Source organism: Camelus ferus, chromosome 31 (genome assembly GCF_009834535.1).
Source record: "Camelus ferus isolate YT-003-E chromosome 31, BCGSAC_Cfer_1.0, whole genome shotgun sequence".
In the NCBI taxonomy this organism is placed as follows: domain Eukaryota; kingdom Metazoa; phylum Chordata; class Mammalia; order Artiodactyla; family Camelidae; genus Camelus; species Camelus ferus.
Genome location: NC_045726.1, coordinates 17,079,943 through 17,096,429, shown reverse-complemented (window position 1 = coordinate 17,096,429; position 16,487 = coordinate 17,079,943). Strand labels below are relative to the sequence as shown.

The 16,487-nt window shown below is 48.5% G+C and overlaps 1 protein-coding gene across 6 annotated transcripts in view; it reads right to left on the bottom strand.

The window, feature by feature from the left end:
- Nucleotides 1–16,487, bottom strand: part of AUH (AU RNA binding methylglutaconyl-CoA hydratase) — a 144,616-nt gene that overhangs the window by 22,959 nt on the left and 105,170 nt on the right. For 3 of the 6 annotated variants that reach the window (XM_032470911.1, XM_032470909.1, XM_032470908.1), the window contains one exon: nucleotides 10,273–10,374. The exons of the other annotated variants lie outside the window; for them this stretch is intronic. In XM_032470911.1, coding sequence (XP_032326802.1) covers nucleotides 10,273–10,374 — 102 coding nt within the window. The remainder of the gene's footprint in view (nucleotides 1–10,272; nucleotides 10,375–16,487) is intronic. 6 annotated transcript variants of the gene reach the window in all.

Here is a 16,487-nt window from a genome sequence, read left to right as displayed (position 1 = left end):
CTAGCGTTTCCTGCCCCTCGGCTTCTCATGAGCTCTGTTTTGGTTGCAATATTTGTTTCTGTTGCAAAACCAGAGAAACTCTGACACCATCTGACTTACAGTTCACTGTACCAAGTACCGTCTTACTCAGCGATGCAGCCGAGGCACAGGTCTGCGGGCTCCCCTGCAGCTCACCTGTCCGGCAGGAGGGCGGGAGGCAGCACGTGGCCCATGGAAGACGTGATCCACAGTCTAGGTGGCCTCACACCCAAAAGCACCAGGAAGCAAACGAGCCGCCTGCTTTCATAACACGGCTGCGCCGTAAGCAAGAAAAGCGGGTGCGTCAGCAAGACGTCGAAATGGAGACCTGGCTAGCAGTCTTCAACATAAACCTGGCCCAGGTCTGATCGAAGCTCAGCACAGAACTCGCCCAGAGGAAGTAAAACTGAAAGAACGAAGTGATCCGATGAATTCTTCTGTCTTCTGATTTCCATCCAGTAGCATGCACTTACTGGACAAATTACTAGATTTGTCCAGTAAATAGAAATTAATACACTAATAGAAATTTCCTACCTAGAGTAAAAATTTTGTCATAATATGCCACTTACGTGTGACTGTTTTATATGTCTTTTCCACTTTTATCTCTAGTTATTTATATAAATATGTTTTATATATTACATATGGCAAACATATGTGGTTTAGTCACTTTAGTATCCACATCACAAGGACTATGACTAGGCCAGATAGCTCCTCCCTTTTGAGATTATTTATAATATGCATATAACTGTGGTATCAAATGAACATAAATATGCATACAGGTGTGTATGTTCATGACAGCCTTAAGGAAAATTCTTAATTTTCTTAAATACAGTGGTATCTACTAAAACTACAATGTTTCATGTTTACCTCACTAGATAAGTCATATAAATTAAATTAAATATAAATCAAGTCAAATCTAACAGCTTGATGTCTCTTAAACATTGAAAGCAAACCGATTATGCGGTGATGTTCCCTAAGCCGAGTGGGTGGTGATGTGGGTGGAGCATAAAGCAGGCAGTCTGTGCTTCAGAACAGTTTCATCTCTAACAATTAAACAAGGACCATATCAATTATTTCATGTGCATTGCAAGTCACCTGAAAACTCCGTGGCTTAAAACAACAAGCATTTATTCTTCCTGTGGGCCAGTGATGGCTGTGGGTCGGGTGTCTGGGGAGGCCACAGGCCTCTGCGTCCAGGCTTGCTCACGCGACTTCTGGCAGATCCCCGTGGTCCCCCTCATGTGGGCCAGTCCTCAGGGCGGCCTCTCGACAAGGCAGGTGGCTCCCTCCAAGGTGAGTGATTCAAAAGAGAGAGTGCACAGCACGGAGGACACAGACTTGTAATAACCCACCCGAGAGGTGACTTCCCATCTCTCCTGCCACGTTCTGTTAGACAGAAGTGAGCCCCTGAGCCCAGCGTCCCGAGGGGGGGCCCACACGCGGCGTGAACGTTCAGAGGCCGCCCAGCCCGCCACACAGTCTAAGGCTGATTTAGCAACACACACTGCAAAGGTCACCGTTTCTTCTGCCCATTATCCCTTTACCGAAAAGCAGTTTTTTCCCCAGAGCACATTCAGACTATTTCCCAAAACTTTAAAATGATCTTTCATTCTTTCACAATCAGGGAGGAGGTGCATAGAACATGTTAACCAGTACCTTTAAAAAATAATGGGGGAGGGGGGGAGTAGGGAGAGAATAAAATGGAAGACGTTCCTTCTGGAAAGCTCGTCCCAGGAAAAACACGGCTTGCTACTGCAATCAGAAGAGAAAATGACACCCGCATAGCAAAGGTGTTTTCTCGCCTTTCTAAAGCGTTTGACTTCATGGATCAGCAGAACAAATGGACGCTCTGTATCTCATCAAAACCGGACCCTGACATTTTCATTAAACGGAGAGAAAGATCTAACAAAAACACTTAAGATGGAAGTGGAAAATCCTCCATATGCAGATGTTTTCTCTCTGGATAACACAAAGCTTTTGGGCAGGTGCAGAACGAGTAAAAACATCTTAGAAGAAACAATAGAGTGGACGTGAGGACGTGAATTTTTTTGCTTTTTCTCATCACAAGCAGGTTGTGTAATAAAAATCTGAAGATTCTGGCATAGCAACACCATTATTAACAGATAAACAACCATTATTCATTGCGAACTTATTACATACTCTAATTTAACACAAAATTTCTTATAATTTTGGCAAGAGTCCTATGAGGCCACTGCGATCACCATCCTTGTGACAGATCAGGAAACCAGAGGCTCAGAGAGGCGAAGCAGCCAGCTCGTGCTCCCAGTAAACCAGTAAGTGAGGGTGAGTTAGGGATGTGCGGTCCGGCAGCCCACCTGCTTTTCCCAGGGGCAAGCCACCTCCCCGACCAGACGCACCGCTCCGGGCAGTTATCCTTTGACGGGGCAAGGCCTTGGTGGGGGGTTAGTCTAGCAGAATAATGTAACTTGGTAACTGAAACAAAAGGAAAAATGAACTAGAACCCATTGAGTCTTTTTTTTTTTTTTCCAATTCGTTTGTTTTTAGGGGGCAGAGGTAATTCGGTTTATTTATTTATTTAAATGGAGGGACTGGGGATTGAACCTCGGACCTCGCACATGCTAGGCACGCGCTCTACCACTGGGCGATATCCTGACCCCTCACTGAGTCTTGACAGCAGACACAACGATCAAAGGCAGAAAGTTTCAAATCAAAAGCACCACACAGGGGTCAGTTTCCACCGGGAAAATGTCTCTGGAAAGAAATGAATTACGACACAAGGCCCCACGAGGTGCGAGGCACGCACATGCCCATCTTGGTGGCAGCTCTTCCTCCCCCTCCCTCTCTGCTCCCTGATACTGGCCCACCTCTGCTTCACCCTGTGGTTACAGGACGAGGCCAGAGGCATAAAAGACGTGGAACTGACCACAGGGCACAGACCCCGAGATGCCGCTTGTCTGGGCCAGTGTGGCCATGCCTCCACCCCGGCCCTTCCTGAGATCTCTGTGGACAGCCCACATTTTTTTTTCTCTTTAAACTTTGAACAGAAAAACAGCATAATGAGCAAAATGAAATTTTAAAAAGACACACTATTTCACAATGGTTGAAACTATAAAGATGAACTAACTAGCACTGCTCCTTACTGGGAGAACCACGGAACATTTTGTGAAATGACAGTGTAAGATTTTATCATTCAGGGAACTACTCAACAACTGTTTCATATTAAGAAAATGGGATGAGCCATTCTTCAGAGCATATCCAAGCAAGATGAAGCAACTCTAACTTACTGGAAACAAATTAACTTTGTAAAATCTATCCAGCATCGAGTCAGGTTTCCGTAACTCTAAGTCCCATTGCAAGAAAAACAGAAACCCCTTAAAAAGCAAATAACCTTCTCCCCACACCCCAGAACAAAGTAAAACAAACGTATGCCATAAAATTTAAATCCCTTCCTAAACCAGCAAGTAAAGCTGCCCACAACGTATTATAATAAAACCCATGTATCTGCCCACATCTATTTGCTTCTTTATGCCCAGCTGGCTAATTTATGACAATCACCTGATGTGTACCTTTTAAATGTTCACTGTACAGTATCAATACAATATTAATCTAAATAACAAATCTTCCCAAATAAAATGCTGGGGAAAACCCCCAAACACTGGCCACCTGTAGACTCCCTGGTTATTCTTTTTGCTCCTAGTGATTCAGCTTGTTCATAAATGAACAGAAACTTCAGCTGCAGTTTTAATAAGTGTGTTTTTTATATATTAGAGTTTCATACTTCAAACTACATGAAGGCACAGCTGGATGTAAGATATATACAAAATTAACTTGTCTAAAGGCTGACACGCCTTTCCTTCTACCCATGTCTCACACCTAACTTCTTACACACGCAGCTGAGAATAAGATGGCCAGGATGAGACAGGCTGGCCACTCCCCAACTCCTCCTCCCAGCGTCCCGATCACACAGCCACACACGGGAGCTCCGCAGAGGCAGCCCCCCGCCCCTGTTCCAGGAGAACATCTGAAGGGACCTCTAAGCCAAAACAGGTATTGATTACTGCCACCCTAGCAAGAGCAACGGGAGTTCTGTCACCACTGCTCTGTGATGCGTGGCTTACGCAACAATGGACACCCCTCAAAAACTAAAGTTTGAGACACAAATATTAAAAATTAAGCCACAGTATTTTGAATGAAAAAACTCTTTAAACACTGGAAACATAATATACACTGATTACAAGTAAACGTACACTGTGGACTTTTCTAGGGCAGGTATTTGGCTAGTCCATAGACTCGCGTTAATAAGCAACAAAAACGAGCTGAACAGCCAGTGACGCAGGCAAGAGAGGTGAGGATGGAAAGAGCGAATCGAGGGAGGAAGTGGCACCATCTTACGATGTCATCATCCAGAAACAGGCCAGGGAGCGCACACGGCAGACTTCAAGCACGGTCGCAGCTCGGTGGGACTCTGAACGCATCTCACCCCAGACGCCACACGGGGCAGAGGTGGCGAGCGGACAAAACCCTGTGTCAGTACCTCCTCAGACGCCTTTCCCATTTGAAGAAATGGGGGTAAAGGCAGCCCCATGAAAAACTTTCAAAATCCAAGCACTTTTTGATAGACGGGGGCCCTCTTCTCAGGCTGCCCCACAGAATGGGGAGACAGCCACTCTGGTCTTTACCTGATTAGAGGGAAGCTGGAGAAAGAAGGCAGAAATTCCCATAAGCACCTAACCACTATCACCTTCAACGCTTAGCAAGGATTTGGTGACAAGGCAGGCAAAAATAAAAATAAAGAAAAGACCAGAGAGCCCAGGGTAACTGAGCAGGGAAGATGCCCACGTGCGAGGTCTGTGAAATACTCATTGCCGGTTACCCTGCTCCCCAGAAGCAGAGCGTTTCTATGAGACCGTTCGCAAGCCGAAACAGCCTCACAAAGCCAGGAAGCCACTGCCTTGGGACACGTCTTGCTGGTGGATGCGCAGAATCAGTCGAGACAAAGCGCCGACGCTCACAGACACGACGCAAAGGGGCGGCAGCTGGACGTTGAGGTTCTGAGCCCGGTTCCCAGGGAGGAGCTTGGTGGCACCACTCTCACCACGCAGGGCGCGAGCCGCCTCTGTCACGGCCTCTGCGAGACAAACCCTAAGTGCCATTTTCATTTCTCGTCTTGTTTTCATCAAAGTGGAAATCCTCTTTGGATTTCTTTCGGTTCGCGGAAACAGGTACTAATGTGGGCCTTTTGGTCTCGTGCTGATCTCGTGTCTTCTGGAAGTTATCTAAAAGTCAAGTGGTATAAATGGGACTTTCAAAAAGTGGGGGGAGACCTGTACTTGAACGTGACACCTGCCGAGAGGAGCACACTCTGGTGGTAAGTGACTTGCAGGTAATAACGCATCCTTCCACCCTCCTTGTAAAGAAGGACGTCATTACCCTCCACACAGAAAGGATAACAGAAGCCCCACATCAGGGCTGGTGATAAGGCCGCGGTCGGAACGCAAGCCTGGGCAGCTGCTCCACCGACCACCCTCTCATTCCCAGTTGTCTCGGGAGATGCCCTGGACCTCCGGCCCTTCCCCAAACACACACGTGCATATGCGCAGTTTTCACCTTTCCATCCTTTCTATCTGAAGCTGGCAAGAGTGCACACAGGGCTGGACATGGGGGATGAGGACAGGGGCAGAGCCGGTGGACGCCAGGGACCAGCTATGCCAAGATCCCAGGCCCTTGGCCCTGGCTGGGGAACAAAGGGCACATCTCATGGGAAACGGTATGGCCTGACGAGGGGAGGGAGCCCTGGGCAAGCCTCTAATAAAGCCACGTGATGGACTGCCGTCAGCCCCTGCTGGGCAGTCCCTGCCCTCCCCGTCTCCTCTTCTCATCCCTGAGGTGACAGGAAAAAAAACAAGCAACACTCAGCCCTCAACGCGAAGTTCCCTCGCTGTGTAACAGAAAAACAATCCTGACAGGCTCCCGATTAAAAAAAAAGTGGGAGACGGAAAAGGCACAGCATCCTAACGCTACAAAAGTGCGCCAGCATCCTCACTGCTCAGAGCTAACCGCGCGAGTCACTCACTGAAGAAAACAAAAGCCACAGCACGCCGAAGACGCGGTCCTCCAAGGAAGCCAAACGCAAGAACCAAAGGGAAGCTTAGATAATTTCCAGAAGACGCGAAATCAGCACATGAGACTTAAAGAGCAGCGGTAAGTCAAGGGACTGAAAAGAGTGACATTGCAGAGCTAAGCAAAGCACCGAGGGACAAAATTAGCATCATCACAGAACGAATAAATGAATCAGGAACAGTATGATAAAAGAAGGAAGGCTGAAGGCATGTTGCCAAAGGCAGGATACTTGCAAAAAGGGTAATACACGCACACGCAGTCAGAAGCCAAGCAAATAAACATCAGAGGGACACTGTTTAACAAAGAAGAGCGCTGTTCCTGGCAGAACGGAAGACAGAGGGTTGTGGATGGAAAGCCACATGATGGGGACGGCAAAGCAGAAAGCTGGAGAGCCTGGGAACCTCACGGTCATCGCTCAGCAGCTGAACCACGCCAACCACCGCCTTCCCCAGACTTCGCCCGCGTTGAAACCAGGCTCTCCGTTACCCGGCTCCTCCTCCCTGGCTCCTCCTCAAGCCTATGGCCTCAGCACACTGTTCTTTCCCCTTCCGGGTCTGTGTGGCCTACTGTTCCCCCTGCCGGGACCCTTCAGCTACATTCTCGCCAGGATCCTTAATCCCAAGTCTGCTCCTTAACCCTGCCATTCCCTTCATCTTTCATGGCGCCCATCTGGCAACTCTGAGCCACAGTAAACCGCCCTTTTACCCCCTCTGGTTCTGCATCTGCACAGCACCACGCCGCTGCAGGAAATCAGATCTATGGAAAGGTACTATGGTACCCGGAGTTCAGTCCCCAGGGCCGGGGAACAACCCTGGTCACGGGAGGCCTGGGGGCAGCTGGCTGCTCCGGTACAGATGACCCAGCACGGCCCCGCACCCTCGCCCAGCCTCAGCACAGGACAGCGTCTCTCCTCGCCCCTCCCCGGTCACACACACTCTCTGCAGGATCCCTCCCGACCTCTCCGCTCCCTCCTGGCCCATCAGTCTCACCCTCACGCACGCACACAAGCCTGCGACATCTCACCTCCCGTTTCTCCATCTCCGGCCCCTTTCCTCACCTGCCCTTTGGTCTCAGGAGGAGGAAGTGCCCCTTTTCCAGTTTAAAATGAATCCCTCTGTTTCCACCAGGGTCAGAGGTCGTGGGTCACCACGCTGCAGCTATTCTCCCTGTATTATCCACCCCACCTGCTTGCTGTGTTTTCTCTCTCTGGCTGTGAGCGTGCTTCCTTCATTTCCACAGATCAGAGGTTCACTAAAACACGGCCCTTTGGTGACAGGGAGCCTGGCAAACACGTAAAACATAAGGGCACAAATCAGCATTTCAAGGATGACTTTTTGCTTGTCTACCCGACAGCGCATCACACACTTTAAGCCTATTCACAAACTGAATTCACATGTTTTGTTATTGTGGTTTTAACAAATGATTTGTCCTGATAACAAGACACATGAGATACTTCAGGCTGAAAAAACATCTGTTTCAAGGAAAGGAAAATGCTGGCTATAAAATAGCTGTCTGGGTTTGTCTTCTCATTAGATTTCTCAAACAATTCTGAAAAGTTGTCCCTCAAAACGAAGAAGTACAATCATCGATTCTGGATTAAAACCAAGGATGGTGTAAAAGGAAAAGTTGACGAGTGGCATCCAAGGTAAAAAAAAAATAAAGTCAAAGAAGCTCGGCTGCCGTCCTGAAGCACTGGGTCCAGGTGCCCCCGCCGCCCCGCCCCCCAGCGCAGGCCGGGCAGTCCTGTGACCGGCGTCAGGAAGTGGTGCAGAGGGCAGGGGCGTCACCAGCACCTGCAGGCCCCCGCCTACGCTCAGAACACGCTGGCACCAGCGGCCTGCGGGGGACGGAAGGTGGAGGTCGGAGGGGAAAGGCTGAGTCACCCCGGTCATCCCAGAGGGCCCACCCTGGACCAGGCAAGCGGGTCAGCCCCCAGCACGCGAGCGCGCCCAGCAGGACCTGGCCCGCCCCAGGCGCCCAGCCGGAATCCCTTATTGTTTTGAGGCACCTACTTTCAGAGCAGACTGTTACACAGCATCGCTGTGGCAACACACAGCTGGGACCCGGGCAGACCCTCCTGGGGGAACAGCCATTAGACATAAAGAGGGGCACATCTGCATTTAACTTCCCTGAACCGCGTACTGAGAACGCAGAGTAAGCCCGCAGTAAGCAGGGAAGTTCCGATCCATCCTGTCAGGAGCCAAGAGATGCAGCGGACAGAACCCTGATCAGGACATGGACAGAGGCCCAGCCTGCACGGCCACCTGCTCTGAACATTAAGCCTTGCTGGGACACGGCCACCACCAGCAGCCAGGACAGAGGACGCACGGCCTGCAAGGTCTGACGAACTTACCATCTGGTCCTTTATACAAGTCTCCCCACGCCTGATACACGTGATTAGGAAAAACACAAATAACAGGCTTGACCTAAAGACCCCTGCGCCCCATCTACTGGTTTCCAATTCATGGGCAACATGGATGGAACCTAAGTGTACGCCTGGTCACAGAGGAAACGTAACAAAGGCCAAGTAACTCGTACGAGCTGGTCTGTATGCTTTGCCTGCAGTATAACAAAGGTCGGATCAAACAGAAGTCTCCCAGAGCCACCTGTGCTTCAACGGTAAACGCACACAGATACGTTAAATGACAGGGAAACGCGGTAAGGCAGCGACAAGCCAGACAAAACTTCCGAACAGCTGACTTACGTGCGAGAAAGTACCTAATATGGTAAAAATCTGAATCCTTCTAAAATTCATCTATAAATTTACTGAAACACAAATTTAAAAAGGCTAACAGGCTGATGACAGCTCTGAGACGGGGATGAGGTTACTCGGATCAGACAATTTTCCCACTGAAGACAAACATGGGAAAACATCCAGTTTCAGGATTAAAAAAAAAGACATCGAGTTAAAAGTCCTGAAGACCCAAAAGAATAGCAAGGAACGTCCAGGCCATTTGAGGGATGAACGCCAGGACTCCCAGGAGTGAGCAGAATACAGGAGCCGCCACGTCACGTGTGCCCCAAGCCACTTACAGCTATCACAGCTCAGGCGCTTTTCCCAGGGCCCAGGGCCACAGGGACGGAGAAGTCAGGGCCCAGAGCCTGATCGGGGAGGCCAGAGACCCCCCACCACGCACGCAGGGCTTCACAGGACACTGTTCTAAGGCGAAGGCAGACCAGCTCTCCCTCCTCATCACCACAAAGGACCACACGAGAGGCTGCGTGGTGATGAAGAGAGCAAGAGAGGGAGGGGGGAAAAGAGAGAGAAGCTCCCTGCCACTGCGAAGTTCTGCTCACCAGTGTCACAGAACCTGGACGCTCGTGGACCCTGCAGAACAGAATGTGATCTGAGGGATCCACCGGCACTGCCCTGGGGCAAACAGCACAACAGACACAAACCTCTGGGCGGGGGGACGGTGGGGGATGGACGGACACATTCATCCCACATCGGAGCCTGTGAGTAATTTTTCACAGGGAACGGCCAGCAAGCAATCAGATATTCAGACACAAAAAGGAAAAGACAAGAACAAGAACGAATACAAACAGTAAAGGAAGACTCCCGTGCTTCCGAAACTGCACGACCAGATACGTATTTTAAAGCAACGACATTTACCGTAAGTAAGTGAGGAACCCGAATACATTCTCAGGGGACAGAAAACGAGGGACAATGAGATGCCAGGTTTCACAGTGAACCAAACAGAACTTCTAAGAAGGGAAAACACAACCACCAAAATGAAAACGCTGACAGCTGTATCTGGCAGCTGACCGAACACAGCAAAACAAAGCGTAAGTAACCGGAAAATGGATCTGAAGAATTACCCAAAACGCAGCATAAAGAGAAGGAAAAACAGCGAGTAGGTCTAACCTAAATTCGATCAGAGTATGAGAAGACAGGAAAGAAGGAACGGGCAGAGACAGTATTTCAAGAGACAACGGCTGGCTATTTCCAAGGCAGCGATGGATATCAACTCACGTATTAGGAGTGCCAGTAAACTAGGAGCCAGATTAACAAAATGAAAACCCACACCTTGGTAAGTAAAATGAGCGCCAGGAAGCCAGACACGAAGGGAAAAAGTTGTTAAACAACTAGGCAAAAAAAAAAAAAAAAAGATTATTTTCAAAGGAACAGAAGCTAGACCAGAGCCAACTTACCTGGCATGGAAGGAGCCAGAACAGAGCGGGACATCCTCACAGCGCTGAAAGAAGACAAATGCCAGCCTGGAAGGCTGCGCCCCGTGAACACACTCTTCACGACTGACGGTAAAAACACGAGGAAGAGGATAAAGCCGCATTTATTTCTCTTAACACACATCAGGTTCAATTCCAAGCAGACTGAGATCTAGGAGTAAAAACTGAAGCCATCTAAGGACTAATAGTATGAATTATTAATAACTTTGGGCTATATTTCAAAATTTATAGGTAATAAAAAAGACTAATGTATCAAAAAAAATCACAAAGAAAAACAAATCCGAAGGAAAGTTAGAGACAAAGGTAAATAGGAAAATAAATGTTTGCCACTGAAAAACAACTGCAGCTAAAGAACTAATTCTTAATATATAACAGACTACTAAAAATTATGGGGCTTTTTTGGGGGGGGAGGTAATTAGGTTTGTTTGTCTTTTTTGTTTATTTAACGGAGGTCCTGGGGATCAAAGCCAGGACCTCACGCGCACCAAGCATGTGCTCTGCCACTGAGCTCTGCCCTCCCCCCCCACTACTAAAAATGAGACTGACCATTTTATAAGGGAAAAAGGCAAAAGTTAAGACAATTAAAGATTCAAATGGCTTAAAGAGGACCAGAATGTGCTACTCGAAAATATGTCTCTTTGGCGTTAAGGGTAATTTTGAGCTGAAGGCAATTAAGGAACAGCAGACATAAGAAAAGATCTAAAACAAAGCACACATTTTTCTTTTGCAAAGGAAATTTCCATTTGTAAAGGTGTCTCCCTCTCCAGTACCTGGAAGAAGAGGACAGCTTTTAACAGCTCTTACCAGTGGAGAAAATACAGGCTTAAACCTGCATCACGAGCCTCACTAGACCCCAGTTTACCATACATTTCCCGGTCACGTTCCGTAACCCACCCCCATGAGGAACCGCAAGCCCCCTTCGCTTTGTTTAGCCTAATATGGCACCCGTGTCCCCAGATTCCACCCACCTCCCTGCGTTACCCATCACTGAATCTCTCCTGTACGTATGCCTGCTGAACATGTTAAGAAATTTTTTCTCTTATTCATCTGTCTTGTGAGTTGAACCTTCAAGGCCCCAGGCAGAGAGCCTGGCGGGTGCAGGAAAAGTGTTTCTCCCCTGCGCTCACCCACCACAGGCCCTCAAACACGTGAAAATACCAACGTTGCTTATAAAGAGACACACAAGTTACATAGCCTCAAAACGCCCTTCCTCATCTGTCTGACGAGCAAATGTCCCCAAAGACCGACAATTCTAGCTTCCTGTGAGCGGGGCTACTGGGCTCCATGCAAACTGTTAGAACCCCGCGGCAGGAAGGTGTGGCAACATCTGTGAATCGCTCCCCGCAGCCCCTGCCACCTCACTTGCAGGATTCTACTCGAAGACAGGCTAGTAAACATGTGACAAGGCATGACATACACACGAGGTCCTCGCGGTGACTTTGTAATTACAGAAGGACAGAAACAAGTCAAACGCCTACCAAACAGGCACGGGCTAACTGGATTACAGCACAACGCACAATGGGGAAGGAAAACATCAATGAAACGCAGTGTGCAAACAACCGTGATATTCATGGATGCAAATAAAAACTGCTCTCATGTCTCACCCCATGGGTCACAGGGCAGGCATCAGCTTAACTTTTTAAGAAAACGCCGAACTGTTTTTTAAGTTGACTGTACCGTTTCACGTTGCTACATGCAGCGCATGAGAGGTCCAGATGCTCTGCATCCTTGCCAACACTTGGTACAATCTTTTTAATTTTAGCCATTCTGATGGGTATTTAATTGTGAACGTTAAACACCTGCTAGAATGGCTAAAACTAAATAGAATTGTTCATCTTTGGGATGCCCGCCCGTCAAGACGGACGAGGCAGGACATTCTGAGGTTCTAATTTGCATTTCCCTCACGATTTCGGACAACTTTTCATGTGCTTATTTGCCATTCACACCTCTTCTTGGGTTAAGTGTTTCCTCAAATCTCAAATCTCTTTCTGATCAGGGATTTCTCACTTTTGAGTTTGGAAAGTTCTTCATATGTTTTAGATTCAGGTCCTTTATAAGACACAAGGTTTGCACACAGTTTCTCCCAGTCTGAGACTTGACTGTTCTCTTAACAGTGCCTTTTGACAACCAGTAGTTTTAATTTTGATCAAGTTAGTATTTCCTTTTTTTTTTTCTCACATGGATATTGCACTCTTGGTGTCTCATCTAAGGAATCTTCCATTTCTAACCCAAGAGTGCAAAGCTTGTTTTCCTAAATTTTTTGTTGAAGTCTTTATATTTTTAGGTTTCCTATTCTGGTCTATGATCCATTTTGAGTTCATTTTTGTATACAGCAAGAGATATGAATTGAAGTTAATTTTTTGCATTTGGACACCCAACAGCTGAAAAAACCGTTTTCCCCACTGCCTTTACACCGAGTTTTATTTTTAAAGGTTTAAATATGAATTATTTATTATTTTGGTCTCTAAGGGGGCCTACTGAGAATGTCTCAGAATAAAATCCATACCTCCTGCCTAAAAATGTACACAAGTACAGTCATAGAGAAAAACTGAAAGCATAAACTCTTAACCATGTTGGAGTTTCGATCAAGGACCCCCCAGACTAAAAGCGCTAACACAAAGGACACCTGTGGGAGCTGGAGCAGATCCGGCGGCAGTGGACACGCAGGCCAGGACGTCGTCAGGACCACGGGGCAGGGCGTCCCGACTGCCTCTCACTTAGTACTGGTTCCTGTCCTCACTGCTTCACGTTAAGATGTAGCTGTACACCTGCACACACACGTCGTAGTCAGCAGGCCAGCAAGGCGCTTCCTGCTCACGCTCAGTCATACAGCAAAGCTCCGTGTAAATGATGGAAGAGGGAAAACAGAAAGAAGTAAAGAAGCCCGGTACTTCTGAACACAGGCCCGCAGCGGCTCTGGGAAAACTAAGCCACAGGGGTCCTGCGACCCAGCCAAAGGGACAATCTCATAAACCATCACGTCAATCCCCCTTTTCCTGCTACCTCACCCCTGCGGCTGTGTTTCAGCTGATTTCACAAAAGTTGTTTGTTCAGTACTTTTTTTTCCCCAGCAGTAACATAACATCAGCAACGTAGCAGATACGTCAATGTCTACTTCATGCTCAAATATCTTTTATATTTTTGCTCATGACCATAAATGTGACAGATACAAGTACACCTAAAGACCACGTTCAAAATATGTTTTTCAGCCACTGTTGTTCTTCATTTTAAGGAAGAAAGTTATTTTTTAAAACAATCAGGGGGTTCCTTGAAAGTTGTAGCCTCCACTAACTTCCTCTTTTACAAAGAAGTAAACAAGGCCCAGTGTGGAAGGGCAGGGCAGCCCTCAGGGGCCCGGCCTCGGCTCGAGGAGGCAGGCGGCCCTAGCCACCCCACCCCGCAGAGGCCCCGCACACCCCCCGAAATTCACCTCCCCTGATGCGCCCGCCCCCTGCCTCAGGCCCTGCCCATCGCAGCTCGTCAGGCTGCGCAGGTGTTGCCACTTGCCTGAACATTTCTTTCAATGTGACAGTCACATCAAACCGTTCCACAAAGGGCCATAAAGGCCGCTGTATCACACAGCAAACGTTTACTGCGTTTTTAAAGTTCTCATTCTCCGCCAAGTCCAGTGTAAGAACCAGGAATGACAGGAGAACTTTATCCTCACTGCTTCCACACACACAGCAGCTGAGTGTCCTGCCCCCGGCCCCCCGCTGGGGGCTGCAAGAGGCCTGGCCCCACATCAGCTCATGTGTTCTGGGGGTGACAGGCCCATCGGACCGGGGACTGGCTGTGGACCGAGATGCACCGACATGCCACCCGAGAGCTCTCTGTTTCCTTCCACTCAGAACGGGATCTACTTTGTTCTAGAGACCCCTCTAATATCACGCACGCCCCTCGGGATGAAGGCAGATCGGTGCCCCAGAAAAAGAAATCACCAGAGAACAGGTGGATGGCTTTCCTTGGGACATGGCGAAGCTGTGGGCCCATCCATGTGTCTGCCCGGGCCTAAGAGAAGGGGCGCTATCCTGGGGTCCCCAGAGCGAGGACATTTCACGTTCATGAACCTGTCTCACCATCTATTACAGGAGGAAGATGGATGACCCCGCTGCTGTAAATATTCTGCAAGATCAACCACAGCGGCTCCTGGCCAGCCCCCCTAAGTGGAGCAGTGGTGTTTGAAGGCCCCGCAGCAACAGGAGGGGCCTCGAAAAGCCTGGGGGGCACCAAGGCACGTCTAAGTGTGGCGTCCTCTGCCAAAACAGGACAAGGAGCATCTCCATCTCCAGGCTGAACTCTCTCCTCTCACAGGCCCTTCTATGACGCACAGGCTGCCCACGTGGAGTGCTTTTTGGAGAGCAAACACTCAGAGATTTACTCATGTTGGATCTTCACTACTTACAAAGTAGCTGGCTTTCTGAGAGGAGTCCCTGCAGAATGGGAAAGACAAGTCAGCCACTGGCAGATCGTGTGCTCACTAGAAAAGCCAGGAGCTGTGGTCTCCACTGACAAAAGCTCCCAATGAGCCTGTAACAGAAAAAGGAAAAGGGAGGCAGGTGTCGACTGCAGGCCAGGGCAGAGTCACCGTTCCCTGTCCTCCTGAGCAACCTGCTCTGCGCCCTGATGATCCTACAGCGGCCCCCAGACATGTCCTTCAGCAGAAGGTCTGACACATCCTGATGCTGACCAAGCAAAGGACAGTGCACGCCGCCCTGCTGAGGGCTGCGACTGTGTGTAACTGGCAGGGGGTCACAGAAATGTTCTCGCTATTCCAGGTTCTTCAAGTCCTCTCTGCCCTTAAATGGTTCTCTAAGTCCAGTTGAGCCACAAAAGCTGTTGAGGTAATCTACCAATCTACCCATCCATCTCTCTTTCCTTTCCCTCTTTTTTTTTGGGGGGGGGGGTCATTTTGTAAAACTTTCCCATATGATCAAGAAACAGCTACACGGCAATCATGGTGCCTTGGGGGAAGAAGAGCATAAAACAGCAAACGGGGCAATTATCTAGTGCTTATTATATGCCAGGCCCTGATCTAAGTCCTTTTAAATTCATTTAACTCCCACATCGACCCTTCGGGGTAGAGCCATGAGGCCTGCTTCAGGCCCCACAGGCAACGATCAGCAGAGACGGGCGTGTCACTGCCTCCCTGCCTCTTCTGTCTGTCTCAGGGCCACAAAGACTGGGCAGCCATCCTTGCTGGATCCCCGCTCCGACAGACTGCAGGAGCACAAAGGACAGGGGACACATGGGTTGTCAAGGAGGACACACACTGGAAATAAAAAAACAGAAGAATATTGGACGTCAGCACTATTAAGAGTAAGACATCACTGGATGTAGACACGTGTTTTGACTAATCTGGCACAAAGGCATCATAAAACCCTAAAGGCAAAGAAAGAAAGCCATAAAACTGACCTTTTAATATGGAGGCGGCAAAGCAATCTTGTAATTTTCTCGTTTTCCCTGCGAGGCTGTGCTTTAACCACGCACGGCACAGACGAGCATTTAATGAGAACAGCCACACATGTGTTTCTACACCAGCTGCTATTACCAGCGGCTTTTTGGGTTTCTGTTTATCTTTTCCTTTAAATCCACTGTACGGTTTATCATTTTCAAAAATACACTAGGGTCTAATACTCTTTAGAAAATAATTCATCATATTACTTCCTTAAATGAGGTCCTTTTCATTACTTGGAATTACTTAAGTTTACAAAGACTCGACAAGAGACCTTCAGAAATACAGAATGAAAAGCCAGCCTGTACCAAAGAAACATTTCAACCTCAGACTATACGCAAAGGGTTTCTTCTCCAAGAGAACCCTGGAACAGTGACTTTGGCAGGCACCATTCCTGCGGTTCACAGATGAGCGGGTTAGGGCTCGCCACGCGGTGTGACGTGAACCCAGCAAACGACAGCTCTCAGGATCTATCAGATGCTCTGATTTCAGACATTCACACTTATCAATGTATCATGACTTATCTCCTGAAAACCAAGCCTATAAATAATGTCTTCCCCTGTATTATGTTCAGTGTACAAGCACACCCCACGGAACATCTGTCAAAGCAGAAAATAAACTCTGGGGTTTGATCAAAGACGCAAGAAGGGAGAAATCTGCAAGACTGTGGCCGGGATGCAGGCGGCCCGCGGGTCTCATCACAGCACCTCCTCGCCCAGAACATGCG